At 50.3% G+C, this 19,031-nt stretch overlaps 2 protein-coding genes across 2 annotated transcripts in view; one reads left to right on the top strand and one right to left on the bottom strand.

The window, feature by feature from the left end:
- Window positions 1–2,570: 2,570 nt before the first annotated feature.
- Window positions 2,571–13,899, top strand: PKIG (protein kinase (cAMP-dependent, catalytic) inhibitor gamma). Its single transcript, XM_009879139.1, has 3 exons — window positions 2,571–2,631; window positions 11,677–11,852; window positions 12,982–13,899. The coding sequence occupies exons 2-3, from the start codon at window positions 11,702–11,704 to the stop codon at window positions 13,059–13,061; spliced, it is 231 nt and encodes a 76-aa protein (XP_009877441.1). The 5' UTR covers window positions 2,571–2,631; window positions 11,677–11,701; the 3' UTR covers window positions 13,062–13,899.
- Window positions 13,900–17,345: 3,446 nt separating this feature from the next.
- Window positions 17,346–19,031, bottom strand: part of ADA (adenosine deaminase) — a gene marked incomplete at its 5' end in the record, with an annotated part of 11,635 nt that continues 9,949 nt past the window's right edge. Inside the window, 2 exons of the mRNA XM_009879141.1 lie at window positions 17,346–17,447; window positions 18,658–18,787. Of these exons, the coding sequence (XP_009877443.1) occupies window positions 17,346–17,447; window positions 18,658–18,787 (232 nt within the window). The remainder of the gene's footprint in view (window positions 17,448–18,657; window positions 18,788–19,031) is intronic.

Consider the following 19,031-nt stretch of genomic DNA (forward strand, 5'->3'; position numbering starts at 1 on the left):
AGTTATCTCTGTAGCAAAACAATCCTGAGTATGATTAAGAGAATATTACGTTTTAAGGATTATAAAACCCTCCTGGTTCAGGGTAATTACTAACTGATGAAAAAACATCCCACTACAGTTACAAGTTTTCTTCTACCTCTGAGGTCAAGGATGCCAGCTGCTGCCAGGGACTCAGCACTAAATGATAAGAGTCTTGTTTCTCAGTGTGCTCGGGGAGGAGCGGGTTCCTGTTCTGACTGGCAATGCAAACAGCCTGCTGTTTACCCGGAGTCAAGAGACACAAGAACAGCCTTCTCTCTGCTGCCATCACCTTGCTTGAAACCAGAAAGGATTTCCTCTCCGGATCAAAAGCAACACCGTAACAGCTGTTCTGTAGAATAATGCTGAATTCTGCCAAAAGAGCATTCTGGGTTTGTTTGGAACATATATTCGTTTTGAAGCAATGCCAAGAGCATCGAGTTTGGTTTGTGTGTTTGTTCCTTTTGGGTAACAGCTGATAAGCATGGAGAGAATCTGGACTCCAAACATGTTGATGCTCTTGTAATGAATTCCTGAGGGGGTATGGATGTTCAGCAATACAAGGAACATTTCCACAGGGGCTCCAAAAATGATCCATGGCACCTTGATGGGTTATAGGACTAGATTAGGAAATATAAAGTGTTAGCAAGTTACTTCAGCCCATCCTTAGTCACACTGCATGGATTAATCCACCTCACCAGCACCAAATCCCCAAACTCCCGGTGTGGGATATTGCCTGGCCCTTGCACAGAAGGGCTCTCTGAGCTCTGCCCGTCGTCCCAGGAGCAGCAGGGCTGGATGAGCCAGAAAAAGACGAGCCTTTGAGGGTGAAACAAGGCACCCAGCTTCAGATTTGCAGACTTTAGATCCTTAAGCAAGTGCTGTGGGGAGAAACATCTAGCTAGAACCAGGGATGCAGGGATGGAAAGCCAATATCACTTTGTCTCCAAAATCAGCTATTATTTTGAGAAAACGGAGGTTTCCCCCCACAGCCCACCAGGAAAAGGGCTGCTCAGTGATAACTTCTACTTCGGAGCATCATTGCTCCAACTTGCTTTAAGCCTCTCTTGGCAAAGGGCCACGTATTTTGAGATATTTTGCAACACATCTGAAGTGCTGGAGGTTTAACTGTTTGGGCTGCATAACACAAAAGCCAGAGCGAGGCAGGAAGGCAAAGGAGGAAAATAAAGACTTGTGGATTTCCAAAGCTGACTTTCTTCCTTCCTGCTTTTGTTTTCCTGCTTGGTGCCCCCAAAGGGCGATGCATATTCCCAGAGTTGTGGGAATACTGTTTCTTTTCTAGTCCGGTGTTTCCAGTAAGCACCTCACTGTAAGTGGGGTAAACACCAGAAGAAGTATATTGTTAAATCTCTGTGTCTTTGTTTGGCCGCTGTCATGATCATAATTAGTATTTTCCACTTCTGTAGGCCTGTCATCTGCAGGTCTGAAAGTGCTTTACAAATATTTAAAGCATCTAGCAAGGGGAGTGAGTATTAATAGCTCTGTTTAACAGATGGGCAAACTGACACACAGAAGCAGCAAGTGCCCTGTCCTTGAAGCAGGGCCAGAGCCAGCAAGTAGTCAACTCCCACAACTAAGGAGTTTTAAAAGTGGGTCAAAACAATAAGGAGAAAGGCTGTAGATCTGTCCCAGCTTGGAAAATTATGGGGAATAGCTCCAGTCGGAGTGGTCCTCAACCCAGATGGGCCAAACAGATGAATTGCTGGATGAGCTACTGCTGACATGGTTAAATGCTTCATCTCTTGCTTTCTGCTCTGCTAATATTTGTCCCTGGGACAAAGTGAAAAAAACAGTCCATGATGTTCCAAAAAGTCTGAAAGCTGAAACAGCTGCTAAAATAAGCAAGTGTCTCGTTGGCTGGGCTCTGCAGGTCAGGAGATTGCAATGCACCCACAGATGTTAGAGCAACAGAGGAAATGTCTTTGAGTGGGGCTTGGGGACAGTGGGAGAAAGCACAGCTGTGCACAAAAGGCAAAGAAACCCAAGGGGCAGAAGACAGACCAAGCAAGTCTACTAAAAGTCCCAGATCAAACATCCCCTTTTGCCTCAGAAAAGCTGACCTGGGAGTTTCACTTCTTTAAAGGGCAGTGGAGCTGCAAGCCAGTACTTGTATGCAGGCAGCTGCTGGGTCCCCTCGTGGTGCAGCTCAGGAGACACAAGATGCTTCGGTTCTCCCCAGCACACCCACGTGAACTGAGCAAAGGGAGAAGCAAAACCAAGAGAACTTCTCTGAAGCCAGGTTGGACTTCCCTTGCTCTTAGACACAACAGGCCAAATCTCTATTAGCACAAACTCTCTGGAGAAGGTGCTCTATGAACACCACCATCCCGCAGCCCTTCGCTTGGTTGTCCCCGTGCTCGCCAGGCTGGACTTTGGCTGATCCTGCTGGGCAGACCCCTGCCAGACCCTGCATCTCCTTTGCTCTCCTAGTTGCAGATGGTGGAGAAAGCAGCTGGGCTTTATGTGTTTCCCCAAAAAAGCACAGATAACATTTTCTTACACTTATTTTCTTTTCCTTCCCCAGAAGTCACTGCCCTGCTGTGTATGAAGCTTGTTTGAAGTCATGTCCAGAAGGAAAGTCAACTAAATCAGGTAGGGATTCGCACTATGGACCAATACAATTTTTATTTACAGGGAGATATTACACAAACAAGAATGGGTGTAATTCCTTATTCAGAGAGTCATTTGACTTCTCTCTGTATTCCCAGTGACTAGATGCTAGAAAGCTGATAAGAGCAAAAATATATCAATAATTCTGCCATAATGACTTTCCTACTGCATTTTCCATACTTCACAGCCATGTACTTGTTCCAAGCTGTGTTTCAACGCTTACTTTAAGAGCAGCCTCTGGTACCAGCCACGTATGGCCTCTCCCCTGCCAGCCACAGAGATGTCGTGTGCGAATCCGGCTCCTGGGCTGCTCCCACACTTTGCACGGGAATGTGGTTTGCCTGTGCATACTCATGTAAGTGAGTTTTGCTCTGTGTGTAGAGACAGCCCAACAAGGTGCAGGGAACCCCCAAAGCGTAACCTTTTGTGGCGCTTCCATAAGTGGCAGATCCACCAACTCAGACTGTCCTTTCTGAGGTTTCACTCTCATGGCTCCTGTGCTCAGAGCACCTCCGTAGTACTCAGATCACCTTGCTGCTTTCTCTTGTTCCTGCACTGAGCATTCCCTTACACAGAGCTGCCACGGTCCTATTGTTTGCAGCTCTGGCAGTACAGGATCCCAGGACTCTTTGGTACATGGAGACATTCCTCCTGCAGGTCTCTCGGAGCAGCATCCAGTATCTTTCCCATGTATGCTAGAGACACCCCATTTCCTTCTATACTCAGGCTGCATTTTAGTGCACCATAAAATAGTTGGCAATGCATTTCATTAGAAGCTTTCCCTTTTCTGAAGCTGTAGTTGCAGTGATTGCTCAGCATCCCTGGTGTAATATGACAGGCACGTCTCGAGCACCACTGCAACTCATTTCTAGATGTCCTATCCCCGGCGATTTCTGCAGACAGATTTACCCTGCCTGCAGAAGGGATCAGAAGCCATTGTCACTTGACACAGATGTACAAAAATTCTCCATCCATCACAGAAACACATGGAGAAAGGGGTGTGCAGGCCAGAAAAGCTCTCTCTGCCCAGGTAGGTGTCCCAGCACGGTAGCACAGCCAAAGGGACTGATTCAGTGGGTAATGGGAGCTGTGGAGTCACCTGAAGGGGCTTAGCTCAGCCAGCTCTCAGTGTCACCCTGTTTTTAACTACTACACTTTCCTTTATTATATGCAAAGCACCAGCAGCACAATCCCAGCCACCCAACCCTTCTCACAGCTCCTAAAGACAGATCTTCCCCTTGCCCCCATTTTCCCAGGCAAGCACTGCCCCTGCCCTGGCCCGAGAGTCTCGCTAGTGGCTTTCCTCTGTGCAGCAGGGCAGCCGGACAGGGCAGCCAGCTCCAGGGAGCAGAGCTAAGCCTGGCTTTGCTAATCAGCCTCATTCCACACTGACACTCTGAAGAGTTGCCCTGGTTGTTTTTAGGCACCGCTGGGAACTGCCAGGGCTCTAGCACCTCAGGAGATTTCACAGCTTCTCTCTCAGCTCCTTAAACCATACCAAGTCAGAAGAACTCCTTGGATGCTGAACGTGAGCTCCTGTGGGACTATGTAAGCCCAAATGAGGAAGAGTGAAGGCAAGTGGCTCCCAGCTTCATGACCCCTGGGCTAAGCACAGACTCCTCAACTAGCAGCAGTCAAAGCTTCGTAGTTAGAGCCTGCACAACACCTCTTCCAAGCTAAGCTCTCCCTCCTAGCCCTGCAAGCACTGCTTTCACACAGTAGTAGATTTCAACTTCTCGGATCACAAAATAAAAATAGACAAAATTTCCTCTTTTTCCTGCTAGGCATAAAAATAAAGACCCATCCTTGCTTACCTCTGTCCTTGTAGAAGGGTCCTCCTTCACACAGAAACAGAACTCCCCCATCAACACCTGCTGCTGCTTCACCTTCCTTTTATATGTGACAAGGATGGCTGTGGTAGAAAATAGCCCCAGCTGCATCTCCTCTGCACTTATTTGATTTTTTGCCCAGGGAAGACTGCGAGGCACTGAGGGGGTTGTGCCCAGGGTGAACATCCCTGGGACAGGAATTCAGGTGAGGTTTGAGTAGGTGATGTTTATTCAGAGGTCAGCACCTTGGTGAGATCAGAAGAACTGTAGGACCACCGGGGAGTTTCCAGCCTTTGATGTGAAATCCAGCAGGGACTTTTCTCCCTGAATGATTTGAGGGAAGGCAGGGAACCCAAGTCTGAAGAGGATCTCTATGGCAAAGGAATCCACCCCGTGGCCCAGGTGTGATCATGTGGCCATACAGGACAAGCAGGGACAATACATGAGTCTTCCTGGAACATGCCTGCGACAGCAGCTGTGGGGCTTCTGCAGCTGAAGAGTTTGAACTGCCTGGTCTGTGGTTCATTTGCTTTGCAAGTGCGGGCATTAGCAGATCTTCCACACAGTCACTGGTTTTGTTCATGTGGAAGTGTGTTGACTGATAAAAGCAGCTAAATAAGAAGTTGGGAGAAAGTAAAAGTAACAGAGATGAGACTTGTAGCCTCATAGCCCTTACAGCTTTGAAAGGGTCTCTGCAGGGGACAGAGAAACCCATGAGCGCTGGCTCACAAGGCGATGGGTGCTCATTGCTGTGCTGGGTGAACATGAGGCCTTTGACTTGCACCTCTCTGCTGGGCAGAAGTCAGAGCCATGGCAACCCAGAGAAGGGGTGAAAAATAGCGGGGGAGAAAGGTGCCAGCCTGACGTGTCCTGGGGCTGGCGGGGCCAAGTGTGCCTCATCCTGCTCTGCCACCCCATCCCTCGGAGGGATGCGCGTCTTTCGGAGGCAGAGCTGGGAAGCAGAGTGTTCTGATTTATTAGCACCTCGAAGCTGTGGGATATGAAAAACAAGCTCGACCTGGGAACAAAACAAAAATACAACTGCTGTCACGGCAACTGTCTCCAGATGCACGAAGAGACCAATTATTTCCATTAATCAACTTAGTAAGAGGCTGCAGAAGAAGCTTAAGCTGCAGCTAAGGCTCAGTGCTGAGGGGAGGAGGAGCAGAGAGCTCCCTCAAACCCCTGTTGCCAAGGCAAACTGTGATTTCTCCTGTGGTGGGGGATTTTTGGAGCAGAAGCTCCGCACCCGTGTCCTGTGGGGACTGGCTGCTCCAGGCACAGAGATGCAGACTGGCGTGGCCAGAGATGGGCACCAAGTTGCCCTCCCGACAGAAGGACCAATGGCTGGATTCGTGCCTCCATCCTGGCATCGCCCACATGTCCTGACATTAACAAGATGCGGATGGGGCTGAGAAATCCCCTTCTGCCTCCCTAACTTCTCCCCAAGCCTTCCCTGGGGACCGCAGCATAAGGACTCGCCCTATGCTAGCGCCGAGGGTCGGCCGTGATTTTGAAATCCGGCTGGAGCTTCTCTTACGTCAGCTGAGAGCCAGGCAGTGGCCGGGAGGATGTTGGGCAGCAGGAGGTACCTTGGGACAGGGACACTGCCGTGGAGGTCCCTGGGGATGTGCTGAAGGCCAGGAGGGAGGGGAGGCAGTTTGGAGAGCTTGGTAGAGCTAAATGCAAGGTTTGTGCTGTCATAGAGGAGTCAGTCTAAGCCTAATTGTAAACCTGGGGCTAAGCAATTGGTTACCAGTTCTACAGGTATTAAGTAATCCTTATACAGTAAAACCAGGCCAAAGCAAAAGAAAGGATCTGTTCATGGACACTGTGGCGCAGTCCCCTTCCTCTACTGCTCTCCTCATATGTGAATTATTATTTTCCATTAAGTTCTAGAGAAGCCTGGAAGCTGTGTTCCTCCAAAACCACTGCAGTGCCTGGAGGCGCTGTGGTGTCTGCGCTGGCTGAATTAATTGTATTTGCCATCAAAGCCAGAGGCTACAGAGTTATTATGAGGAATCCCACAGCAAAAGCCTTCCAAAAATACCAATGTGCCATGCCCAACCTTGACATCTCTTCACCACCGAAGTGTGGTGAGGCTTTTCCATGCTATTCTCGCCTGGAAAGAAGAGATGGACATATGGGCCCTGTTAGGAGATTAGGCTGCTGCCCTGGTCATGCCTTTGTTCCTCATCCAGCCAGGAAACTCGAGGCTCAGCAGTTTGGAGCACATCAGTTCCCGTGAGGGTCTGCCTGGTGCAGACCCTGTCACCAGTCTTACCAACGCATATTGCACATGTAGCCACTACCAGACCAGGCTCCCAACAGGGCATCTGCATCTTCAGCTCGGCTTCTGGTCAAGATCTAGTGCATGGCCATCAGGAGCCATAATGAGGCCTTTAAGGCACAAGGATAGGTCTAAAAATACTCTCTAACCCAAATAACACCGTTACAGAGTCCTCCTGCTTTGATGTGCAACCCCTCATGCATGTTCCCAGACAAGAGCCAATGGAAATTTTGCTGAAATTCCATCTGGAAGTTGTCAGACAGTTGGTGGAAACCCCCTGACCTCAAGTGCTGGCTTCAGCCCTGCGGGATTTTTCTTCCTCCTTGCTGGATGCGACTCTCCCAGCAGGAAGCCTCACAGCAGATCCGCAGGGAGCACAGAGATCCCGGGGCTCCCGTCTCTGTGCTCTACCAGGCCCCCCTCTGCAGTAAACCATCTTACACTGTAAATATTTTAAAAGCCCAGCAGGGCTGTTGACTATGTTTTGCTGTTGTTATGGATCTGGCCCCAGCAGGAGAGGTCTAATAATAGTCACTGTACCCTGGAATGAAAGGGCAAGGGCCACTGCACAATGTGGAGAGCTTGAAGGCGACTGTACAACTTCATGTCTTGGTCCCTGCAGGTTGGCCGTGAAGGGGAGAGAAGTGGGATGCGATCCATAAGCAGAAGAAGGGGCCACATCCCTGTTCCCTGGCAGAACTTTGAAATTTCACCCTAGAAACAGGGCAAGGTTTAGCTTGGCTTCGTGACTTTATGACTCCAGAAGTTTGGGAATCGAAACAGTGAGCTCCTCCGAGAGAGTGTGTCCCCAGCTGGGCTGTGGGACAAGGGACATCTCAACCAGAACTGTTGGTCCCAACTGCTGCTGGGAACAGACTGGTGTGTGGCCACAGCTGGGCAGCAGCACTCCGGGACATGAATCTGGGGGGTCTCCCACCCCTGGGGACCTTGGTGTCCCAGTCCCTGCCCTCAGGGAGTGCCTGCTGCAGCTGCAGAGGTGGCCAAGGTGCAGGGGTCCCCTCCTTGGGTGTCCCAGGGCACAGCACGGCAGGCAGGGTAGCTGCCCCTGCCAGGAACAGAGAGGGGTCTAAAGGAAAGCAGGGCAGGAGCAGGTGGTGATTCAGGCTTAATCAGGCAGGAAAAATCCATTGCTTTGTTTAACTTTGAACCTCGTTCCATAGAGCAGCCCAAGGGTGCTGTGCTGGCCACCCGAAGGGGCAAGGACATCTGAGCAGGGCGCTGAGCTGCCCTGTGCCCAGCAGTGTCACGGATGCCGTGCAGAGATGAGCGATGAACGGGACTTTCTCTGACCCAGAGGCTGTTTGCGCTCACTGCAAAGGCTGAGTGGAGAGGAGAGTACTGAGGCAGACAGGAGGTAAGAGAGGCAGAGCAGAAAGGAGAAGCAAAGCAGGCAGTGAAGGGGAAGCTGGCTGAATTCAGCGCAGCCTGCTGATAGCCAGCATCAGTGTGGAGGCCAAAAATAGCCCTTCCTAGCCATAAAAAGCTTACAGTTCAACCTCGACAAGGGACAGATGCGATATCATATGTTAGGACCTTGTTCCTTGAAACTGGAGTTTGGGGCTGGGTGTGACTGTAGCATCCATCCGATCCCTCGGAGTGAGATCCCAGTCGCTGGCTCGGGTCACAGGGCTTGTGTTTGCTCTGCAGGCACACGGCCTTCTGTCGAGTTTAACCTGCCCGTGGCGTTTCCAGGTCATTTGCCTGCCACTTGGACATTACTTGCAGTAACTGCGTGTAGTCCCTGGGATCTGTGCTGTGGAGAAGCAGGCAAGAGGAGAAATGGGAGTTAAATGCTGGCTTGTCAGTGAGATCAAGAAGGGCACTGAGCTGACCCAAGAGAAATGCCCTGGTTTCTCCTACCAAAAGTCAGAAGAAACATTTAACCCTTTAGTTTCTTAGCACCCACCTTCTAAATGGGTGCAAGGCAATCCTGGTATGAATAGGGCTGATTTAGCTGCAGCCCCTCAGAGCAGAGCCAGCTGCTCCATCAGCTGCCGGATGACTTCCCTGGAAAATGCCAGCGAGCCCAGCCACAGTCTTCGCTCTGGAAGCCGAGCCTACACCAGCAACGCCAAGACTACTGCAGCTCCAGATTATTTAGCTCTCACAAGACACTGTGGAAAAATAAGTCCAGGCCAAATGGCAGGTTTGTCAGAGCCAGATTATTTAGGGGTGCAGAGGAGGAGAGGCAGCTCTGGGGACGCCTCTGTTGTCTGTGGCAGCTCGTAAGGGGCGTCCTGCCTTGTGGCCAGCTGCCCTGGAACAGGCAGCACCGTGTCCCCGTGGTGGAGGGGACACAGCCTCCCTCCAAGCAGCACAGAAAAGCTCTTAGGGAATGTGCAGTGGGCCTTTGTCACCATGCCACGCATCCTCTGCCCTGTCCCCACGGGCTGGCGTGCTGTGCCGAGGGCACAGGGTCCGTTTCGGTGACTTGGAGCAGCAAGGAGGGAAGGGAGGCAGGAAATGACCCTTTGGGGACAAGTTGAATCATCTCTTTGAAACGCCCTGGAAACCCTTGGGTGGTGTGTTTGTGTGCTGCGGGCTTATTCCTGCAACACTTGGCAAGAGCTGGCACATTGTGCCCTCCCGACAGCCCACGGGAGTGAGAAAAACCAAAATTGAGGAGCCGGTGGGTGATGCACCCCCCTGCCACCTCTAAATGACTGTCCACGGTGACGCAGTTCCAGGTTCAGTTATGTGGGCTGGAGGGAACGTTGTTCCTTTCTTGTCCCTGGCAGATGTTATAAAATATTTCCACTGACTAAATACCTGCTCTTTTGCACCCGCCTGGAAATGTGGAAATGCTGTTTGAAAAATCAGTTTTTTCTATCAAAAACTGAGGCCACCACTCCCATCACCTCCTTGGTCCAACAGCTTCCCGGAGGTAGAGGCTGGCGTGTCTCTACCAGCAGAAGGGATCTGCCTGCAAGGCTTTTGAGAGCCACCCACCTTGAAAACCCTGAAAGATCTGCACAAATTTGAAAGCTTTGCTTACAAATCCACCCTGCTCCAGCTCTTTGCATGGAGAGCAGAAGGCAGGATCCCTCCCAGCCACGGAAGATAAATAAATCACATACGCCATCTCCCGGCAGGACCAAACCCGCCTGGAGCGGGACCTGCTTCTGCACACTTGGGTCACTTACCCTATTTTAAAACAAATTCTCGTGTGATGGGGCATTTAGTCCTCTGGCACTGCCCTGCCACAGCTGAACACACCTGCCTTTGGCAGCCACATCAAAGGACACTGGGAAATGTCACATCCCGGGGACCAGCCAGCTCCTGTTTCCCAGTTGGTGGAATCGATCCTGCAAACCAAGAGGTCCAGCCCCTGGTGCAAGGGCAGGATTCCTGAGAGTATCAGCTCTGGATTGGCCTCACCAATGTGGAGATGGACCCAGGCTTGTGTGGATCACTCCTAGGGAAGCCTCCCAAGTCTGTGTGACATTTCTCCAGCAGCTACAGAAGCTTCGATGAGCTGTGAGGAGGACCTGTCTGGGAATGATGGATGCTTGTCCTGTCCCAGGGAAAAGGTGCTATTACATCTTCACCAGCCTCTTCTTCCTACTGCCATAACATCAGGGATTACAGAATGAGAAGTGTGATTCCTGCCTAGGCTGATAGTCTGCCAGCAAATTTCCCTAGTAGGAAGATCAATATTAAGCAGGATTTCTATAGGAGGCTAAGCAAGTTTCTCAGTGGGTCATTAACCCCAAGACACAAAAGCAAGTGAATGACAAGAAGTTGTTTGGGTTTTTTTCGTTACACATGAACATTTCCAACTGAGGCCCCTTCAAGTACTGACAACATCAGCAGGGCTTAAACGCATTTTTTACAGCAAGCAGAATCACAGATAAGAAGACGACGACGAAACTCCGACCTCCATGCAGAAAAACAAAGTGCCAGACTGAGTAAACAGGAGCAGGAACCAAGAGCACCAGGTTTCCAGAGCAGAGGCAGCGTGTGCTCGCTAGCTCTGTGCCCCGGAGCCAGCTGCAATACATCCCCCGAGCTGCCGAGGTCCCTGGACTCTGTGTGCTGTACAAATGCTGGCAAGTTAAAACTGTCAGCTAAAATGAAAAACCAACAACTCAAGGATTCATCAGGCTGACGAAGAGCTGGCTTGCAGCGGAGCTCGCGTGTGACAAGTGGCCGCTCCAAGCTTTTCTTCGTGCTCCGCGCTTGGCACAGACACAAGCCTGGAGTGAAGGGATCCAAACGTCTCACAGAGGGACTGATTTTCACATGTTAAAGTGCTTATCTCAAAGCAGTCCAGCCCGACACTTTTTCAGTAACATCTGACAATCCGTCGAGCCAGCACTGACCTGAAGCCTCATACCTATAAACTACTCCCTTGCTCCCCAAACTTTCCAGCAGGTATCCATCAGGGCCCTGATCATTTCCCATTACAAATTCAGGTTGGATCAGCATCCCAGCAGCAAGCCAAATTTGGCCTCCATTCACAGCTCCTGTGGCATTTTGAAGAGGAAGGAGGGCTTTTTCTGTGATGCTTTTTCCATAGGAAAAAGCTGCTGCAAGCGACCTTGCAGCTCCTAAACTCAACAGGAGAAGCAAACGCCTTCCCAGCCTTGCTTTGCAATGGGAAGGCAGAGCAAGGGCCAGTAAGGCAGCTGGGATGGATCCTTCCTGCCTACCTGCCCCCACCCAAGGCGATGGGTCGCCCAGCACAGTCGGTCACCCCACGCGCTGCCCCACGTGACGGGGTTATATCTAAGATTTCAGTAGCTGCTGTTAGAGTAACTGGAGCAGAGTTCCAGGGACTATTTATTCATGCTGTAATTTAACTCCAAAGAGTAACTTAACCTGGAGGGAGCCACGTCTCAAGGCTTGCTGAGCATCCTTGACCTCACAGCTGTGTTTTCTCCGCAGCGTTTTGCAGGTGTGTGGAGATGCAATGGAGGTAGAGTCCAACACATACACTGACTTTATTGCCTGCGATCGGGCTGGTCGGAGGAACGCTGTCCACGACATCCAACGAGATGCGACCACCATCACCATGCGCAAGCTGACTGAGAACCTCGGTGACCTGGCTGTCGAAGGAGCAGGTGAGCTGCTGCTGACACCAGTAAACCCAGCTCCTGGCACCCGGGCTGGGTGAACAAGGCAAGAAATGGCAGCACAGCTGATCAGCGCTGTCTCTGGGGCATCACGCAGATGCTCAGGAGCAACATCCCGTTCCTCACTGCAGTCAGTGTCTTCACACTTGGCGGATACTCAGCTAGTGGGAAACTCCCCAGGCTGAGGGGCTTTTGCAGGGGACGGGGTGCTCCCGGGGTTCCTGGCACACAAACACTGCATGCTCCAGCCAAGGCCCTGTGCTCAGCTGGTTTGTAGAGGCACTGCTGTTTGAACAACATGTGGAGTGACCAAGAACCTTTCCAGGGCAAATTACACATCAGGCATACCTTAGGCTTTATAAAAATCCAGTGTGGGGCAGGTTGTGGTTTGCTTTGTTGGTTGGTTTTGGGTTCTTTTTAAAAAATAAGCCTTCCAATACTTCCACAGTATTTTAAATAACAGCAGAAATCATTTTTAAACACCACCAGCCATCTCCAAATATTCCCGTGCAGCCCAAACCTGGCAGCAGCATCACCCTGCTCAGTATATGCTGGCCAGCTGACTACAAGTGCGAGTCCTCTGTTCAGAGCACAAGCAAACCAGCCACTCTGATTTCACAACAAAACATACAGCACTGCTGCAGAGGGTAAACTCAGTTTTCCCTTTGCTTTTTTACTTCTCCAGCCTACAACCTGTAACTATAAAAATACCTTAAAACACGTTATCCCAACTGCATCCCCTCTTTCAGTGTGTCCCCATTAGCACGTGCCCATCCATCCATCAGTCACAAGCACAAATTAGAGCTCTTCTAACAGAGAGGAGCTCAGGCTGCTGCCAGGCTGTCAGGCAGACATTCCCAGAGCTCTTGCAAGTTGCCGTGACAGGTTAGATAAGAGGAGCACATCCCTGCCCCGAGGCTCCCTCCCAGCATCACCAGATGTGCTGAGAAGCTTTTGTACTCCAGGAATGTGAAGGGAGAACCCAAGACTCTGAAGCCACAGGAGGGTGGTGATACCTTCAGGTGGCAATCTGAATACAATTAGCTCTAGCACTTACTGACAGTTTATGTCTTCAGCGGTGTAACCTGTGCTTTCTTCCCAATTCTCCCTTCTGCAGAAAGCCAAAGAGATGCCACTTCTTCTGAGAGCGACCCTGGAGCAAGACCAAAGGGGCAAGAAGACAGCCCCTCTCCATAACAACGTGCAGGGGGTGGGATGGGCAGGAGGAGGGCCTTGCTGTGAACATCAGGCAAGAATTTGCTGTTGAGTCAGTGGACAAAACCAAACCTGGAACAGCAAGCTGTCTGTTGAACGCCTCTGCTGCAACCATTTTTATTTAGAGAGCGACATGATGCTGTGCAAGGACTGGCACCTCCAAAAGACTTCTGTTCCCATCCCTAACGATTTAGAGCAACACTGCCATGGTTGTAGTGACATGAGCCATTCTCAAGATGCCTTAGCTGCAATTTTCCCCTAGGGGAAAAAACGATTTCAGTAATAATAGACACATCAGATTTTCCTGTCCAAGGTACCTTCCTCCTTTGCAAATTTAGACTATTATTTATTCTGTTCCACAGATTAGGAATTTAGATTATTGTTTTTTCTAAGCCTCACCCTCATCTGCATCTTAGACCTGACCTGGCCTCTGGAATGTCCATGTGGCCCCTCGTCAGGGTGGGCAGTGGGGAGTCCCCCTGCCTTCAGGTCAAGCACCGCTCACCTGTGCTGCTGCCAGTTAGCATCAGGAAAGGACCAAAGCACAGCTCTGTGTGGATGAGCTCCACGTACAGCCTCAGCAGCACCAGCCACAGGCATCTTTTTCTTTGGGTTTTAGCATTTTAAGATACTGTTAAGCAGAGGGGAGAACTGTTTTGCTGGTTTGACTGTTGAAATTCAGGCTTAACTTTGCAAGCTGTTAGCTGAGATGATCTCTGGTAGGATCTCACACCATTCTCTCTTTTAGGAGACATGTTTTGTGTTAAAGATGGTTTGATAAAACTATATAAGCTGTTGGAATAAATAATAGAGCCTTCAAATACTGAAGGTGTTTTTTTTCTGCCTGGATATTTCTTCTTCCTCTGTTTTGCCTTGTAGCTGGTTGAACTTCGTCCCCTAATAGGGAGATAAGGAGCTGTGAGTCCTTTCCCTTTGGGTCTGAAATCCCATGGGTTTGCAGCGCCCAGGTGGAAGCAGACACAGCTGGGCACAGAAAATGCTAAAAGTCTGTCCCCCCTTTCCCAGGTTTGCTGCCAGGCAGTGCTTTTCCCACCGGTATGTCACCCACCCATGGCAACACTGCTCCCCTCCACGTCACCACCCCAGAAGTCAGGCACAAGGGCTGGCTCAGGACTTGGCAGAGTGGCCTGGCCACCAGCAGAAGAGGGGCCGGTGGGAAAAGGCATCTTCCCTCAGCAGCACAGGGCTGCGAGGACGTGGCTGGTGTTTTGCCCAGCCCGGGCAGAGCCGATGCTGACGGAGCTGTGGGAGGAAGCTACAGCCTGGCGGGGATCAATGGCCAGCACAGGGAGGAGGCAGAGCTGGCCTCAGAAGTACTCTCCACTGGTGACACAAGGACAAGCATCACCCTGGCAGCCTAGGGAAGGACTGAATGTTACGAGTTTGAGACTTACCAGTGAAACCAAGGCCATGAATATGCAGAGAAGTAGCTGCCAGACAGAGGGAGAATTTTCTGTGCACCTCTGAGAAGTGAAGGCCACAGGGCTAGCACAGAGATGTCCATGGCTCCAGCCCCCACAGGAAATGAGGATTCGGCACCTAGGTAGCAGCTGCATCTGCTGCTGTGGCAGCTGCAAACCAGCTCGGCTCCCGGAGCTGCCTGGCTACTATTGCAGCTCTGAGCCCGGATGGTGGCCAAGAGCCTGCTCCCATTTCCCCGCGCTTGAGGACAAACCAGCAGGTAGCTCCTGGGCTTGGCTGACCACACAGTTGGGTCTTTAAGCCCCATTTCCAGCTCTCCTCGCTGCCACCAAACAGGATTTTTGGCTCGTGCTGACACACATAAAGAAAGCTGAAAGGCGGTGCAGAGGGACTGTGCACCACGTGAGACCTCCGACAGTCAAACACGGGCTAATCTTAGGTCTCCCTGGTCAGAAATTATCTGTTCCAGAATTAGATTTAGGCAGACGATGAGGGACCTGTTGGCCAGCTACCCTCAGAGGACAGGTGAGAGGCATCAGGTTCCTCCTGCAAGTGAAAGAGCCAGCTCAGCTGCCCTCGCTGATTACTCTGAAAGACCAAGGGCACTACCTTAATCCAGCCACATCCTGAATTGTGAAGTTGCTGAGCCCACGGCTGCTCCAAGCCCTTCATTTCAGTTGAACACAGAGGCACGCCAGACCTCCCAAAACTCTAACTGAGCACCAGATGATTAGAAAGTCTTTCGGCAAAGGCTGCCCTGCCCAAGCTGACAGTGCAGTCCAGCAGCCAGGCTGCACCACTTGGTATCAACCAACTCTGCAAAACTCAGGAGATGAAAAAAAGGTTGTAAACTATTTTTTATGCACACCAGAAAAAAAGATTACATAGTGATGGCACTGCTTCTAGCGGTGATACGCATCTCTTTGATTACTGAAGGGAAAAGGACACACCAGGTTGGAACAACCTGCGACCATAAATCCAACTTGTCCATCTAGCAAGGGAGCAGAGGTACCCTCCCTCTGGCTGTCAAAGTGCTCCAGCCTGGCAACAGAATGCAGGAATTGGCCTGCCAAAGCCCCCGTCACGCCTTCCAATTAACTTATGCTCAAGCAGGGCTCATACAGACCACAGGTCCTAACGGTCACCCTTGAACAGAAAGGCAAGAGGATTTAACTTTTAATATAAATTTGTTATTTTTATTAAAGAGGATTAACAATCAACTGTCCAGAATCCAAACAAGCAACTCATCTTTAGAAACAATTACTGGAGAAAAATTACCCAAAAAAGCCTGGTTCTTACTGCAATCCCATTCTTGAGGGATGCTTTATCATTTGCTTTATAAAAGTAAGAAATTCACTCTCTCATATCCATCTATCTAGCTATATATATATATGTGTGTGTATATATGCACCATGTACTGTAGAGATAAGTATCTTACCCGAAGACAAATATGGAAGCCCAGAAAGAATGGAAATACTCCCAGCATGCAGTCACTGCTGGCTGAGACTGGACCAGTCTCACCCACTCTGTGGTAATGGTGACCACAACACCCTGTCAAAGGCAACTTTTTGGTACAGTATCTTTGGAGTAAGCATCTTGGCAGACACCTGGGATGCTGAAGCACACCACACACGTAAAAAACCAACGGTCTCTGCTCTGGATGCATGGCTCTATTGCATATTAAGTAAAAATACTGTAACGCACCGAAATCACGCGGTAATTTTGGTAAGTATTTCTGTATAAATTCTCCACCAAACTGAAGATCTGACTTCTAGCCAGTGTTGTGCTTGAGAGAAGCAATTTGCATGGGACCTGGGACAATATGTGACATTGGGCCCTACTTTATTAATTTACTTACTTGTTTTTAATGGCACCTAATGATTATGTCAAGTCAGGAAGAGGGCAGGAGTAAAAGAGGCAATCAATCATGGGTTTTCAAGTCCTAAGCAAAGTTGGAGGAAGAGCAAACTGCAGTTCACAGGAATTCTCCAGGATGAGTACAAAACCAGGAAAAGTCCCAGAAGGCAGGTTTTGGCCCAGAACATAAAAATATGCTCTAGCTTCCTATGCATGTGTGGGCAAGGTCATGGCCAGCTGTGAGCACAGCTGGAGCCCAAGCCCAAGGTGTGCGCTTCTGCAGCAGTGACATTGGGAGGCTCGTACACAGGAGTCCTTGTTCAAGACAGGATGCCAAAAAAGTGATATTTTAAAATGCTCTTCAGAACTGTGCACAGGCAAGTGCACTGGCTTCCAGCTTGTTCCAGTCTTGTTAGTACAAGACTATCCCTGGGTAAATACAGCTGTAGCCAAACCGTTCCTACCCACATGGATGGGATTAGAGCCTCCTCTCCTGAAGTGCCTGTTCACTCTCTGCCAGCACTTTTCCCTAGGAAGGTGAAAATTAACCCAGGCCACAGTCACAGCTGAAGGTGGTTATTTCTGCACTCCAGACAAGGGCAAAGCAGGTCAGTGAGATGGGAAAGATAAAGCAGGGGAGGAGTAGGTGGGAAAAAAGAAAACAGAAGGGGAGGTTCTTCTGTTCTCATCTGCAGTACAGAAAGACTGGCACATGGAGAAGGGAGTCAGGCCAGGAGGCAGTTTCAGTCTGTTTGCACAACAGCAAAACAGGAAGCTGGATATCCATTTGGGAGAGAATTTGGTGGGGTAACGGGTAAATGTATGTGATAACTTGATTCTGTTATGCTATAGCCTGATTCTGCTTAGCACTGGAAGAGTTAACATGGGGCTGCCAGTCCAGGCAGCACAGGAGAGTCAAGCAGGCATGAAGAGGAGCCTCTGCTCCACCTGGCTCGAAGGGATGGGTCACGATGCGTTGGGGACCATCCCGTAGGCTTCATACAGCGTGTTGAGCAGCTCCTGCTTTTCCTTCTCAGGCAAGAAGCTGGACTGAGCTGCATTGATGTTCTAGGGAGGCAGAACACAAGGGAGACATTAAGCCACACGTGGTTGTGCACATCTCAACATCCATCTCTAAGCAGCAGCAGGCGAGGGAGAGTGTAACGCCTCCACTCTGAGGTTCATTTCCACAGCCTCATTTTAAAAGGCAACGCCTCTGGCCCATCACTAGCAACAGCTCCAAGAGGAATGAGGTGGGCACAAAGCAAAGGTCTTGAAATACTTTCAAGTTTCTAGGATAGGCACTTTAGACTCGCTCCTATACTCACAGCTCCCCTTTAGACGAGACCCTCTCCCGGCCCGGCGGGGGTGACAGCCTGGCTGTGCGCTGTAACCTGCCTGCCTGTCTTGTGTGAGGACCTTTATTTATTACAGGGGAATCACCTGGCCTCTGCAAGAGCAGGAGAGGACAGCTGGCAGCAGAACAGCTGTGTGTCCAGGATCCCAGAGCTGCCCATGTTCCCCCTTCCAAGCCCAGAAAGTATTATCTGTAGGAGAAAGCAACTTGCTCCTCCAGCCAGAGCTGAGAGCAGGACTGATGCTCTCTTGTAAATGCCTCCTGCATCTCCCAATCCAAGCAAGTATTTTGGGAGACAAGTAGGTGAAAGCACTGAGCATGGCTCTCAGTGCAAACTCAGAAAGGTTTGCTTGGTAACCAGGTAAGTCAAACAGCCTGTCTTTCTGTCTTGGGTGAGTAATTAAAAAAAATTAAGGATGTAATCAAGACGCATGAACAACTGTGTGTGCCAAAACCAGCTCACTTGCTGCACACTCACGCTATACATGCAAAAACTGCAACCACTTTCATACCTGCTGAATCTTCCTCATTTCTAGGCCAGGCCTTGAAATAACCTACCTGCAATTCCAAATCCAGAGGAAAAAAACCCAAAAAAACCAAGAAGCACCCTCCTGCTAAGACCTGCTGTAAGATGCCAGTAGACAATTTCCACCCTGACATGTTCCCCACGAGGCCCAAAGCAGTCAGCCCAAGTGCCGCAGCCCCTGCAGAGCCCACCCTGTGCCCGTACTCCCCTGCACCCTGCACCCCTCCTGGCAGCCCCCTCCAGCCAGCTCAGCAGCCACCCTCAGCCTCACGGTTACAAGGCCAGTGCAGGATTTTCTGATCTCTCTTGAGAACTCTTCAGTTCATAAAGAAAAAGAGCTGTTGTTCTGGGCTGCACCAGGACATCAGCAGAGAATCCAGCCGAGGCCAACTTACCACTCGCTTGAACTCCTCTTCAGTGAAGCCCATGTAGTCCTTCACTATGCTGTAATCCTTGTCAATACTGGAGTTAAAGATGAGGGGGTCATCCGTGTTTATGGAATAGTTAGCTTGATCCTTCTTGAATCTGTAAGGAAATTGGGTGGAACTGGTGGGTAAAACCCTCGATGCAGCACTGCTCACCCTCTTCTTGGGGTAAAATGCACTAAAAGCAAAGACCACACAGCTGCCCCTGCAGCCTCCGTGGATGGACACAAACACGGCTCGGCTTGTCTCACCACTGATCTGGCGGAGAGAGGAGCAGGATATCTCCTACTTTGAGGTTCCGCAGCCTCAGCTCTCACCCACAAACCGGGGCTAATGGCTAGTGT

Source organism: Apaloderma vittatum, unplaced genomic scaffold (assembly GCF_000703405.1).
Source record: "Apaloderma vittatum isolate BGI_N311 unplaced genomic scaffold, ASM70340v1 scaffold36571, whole genome shotgun sequence".
Lineage (NCBI taxonomy): Eukaryota > Metazoa > Chordata > Aves > Trogoniformes > Trogonidae > Apaloderma > Apaloderma vittatum.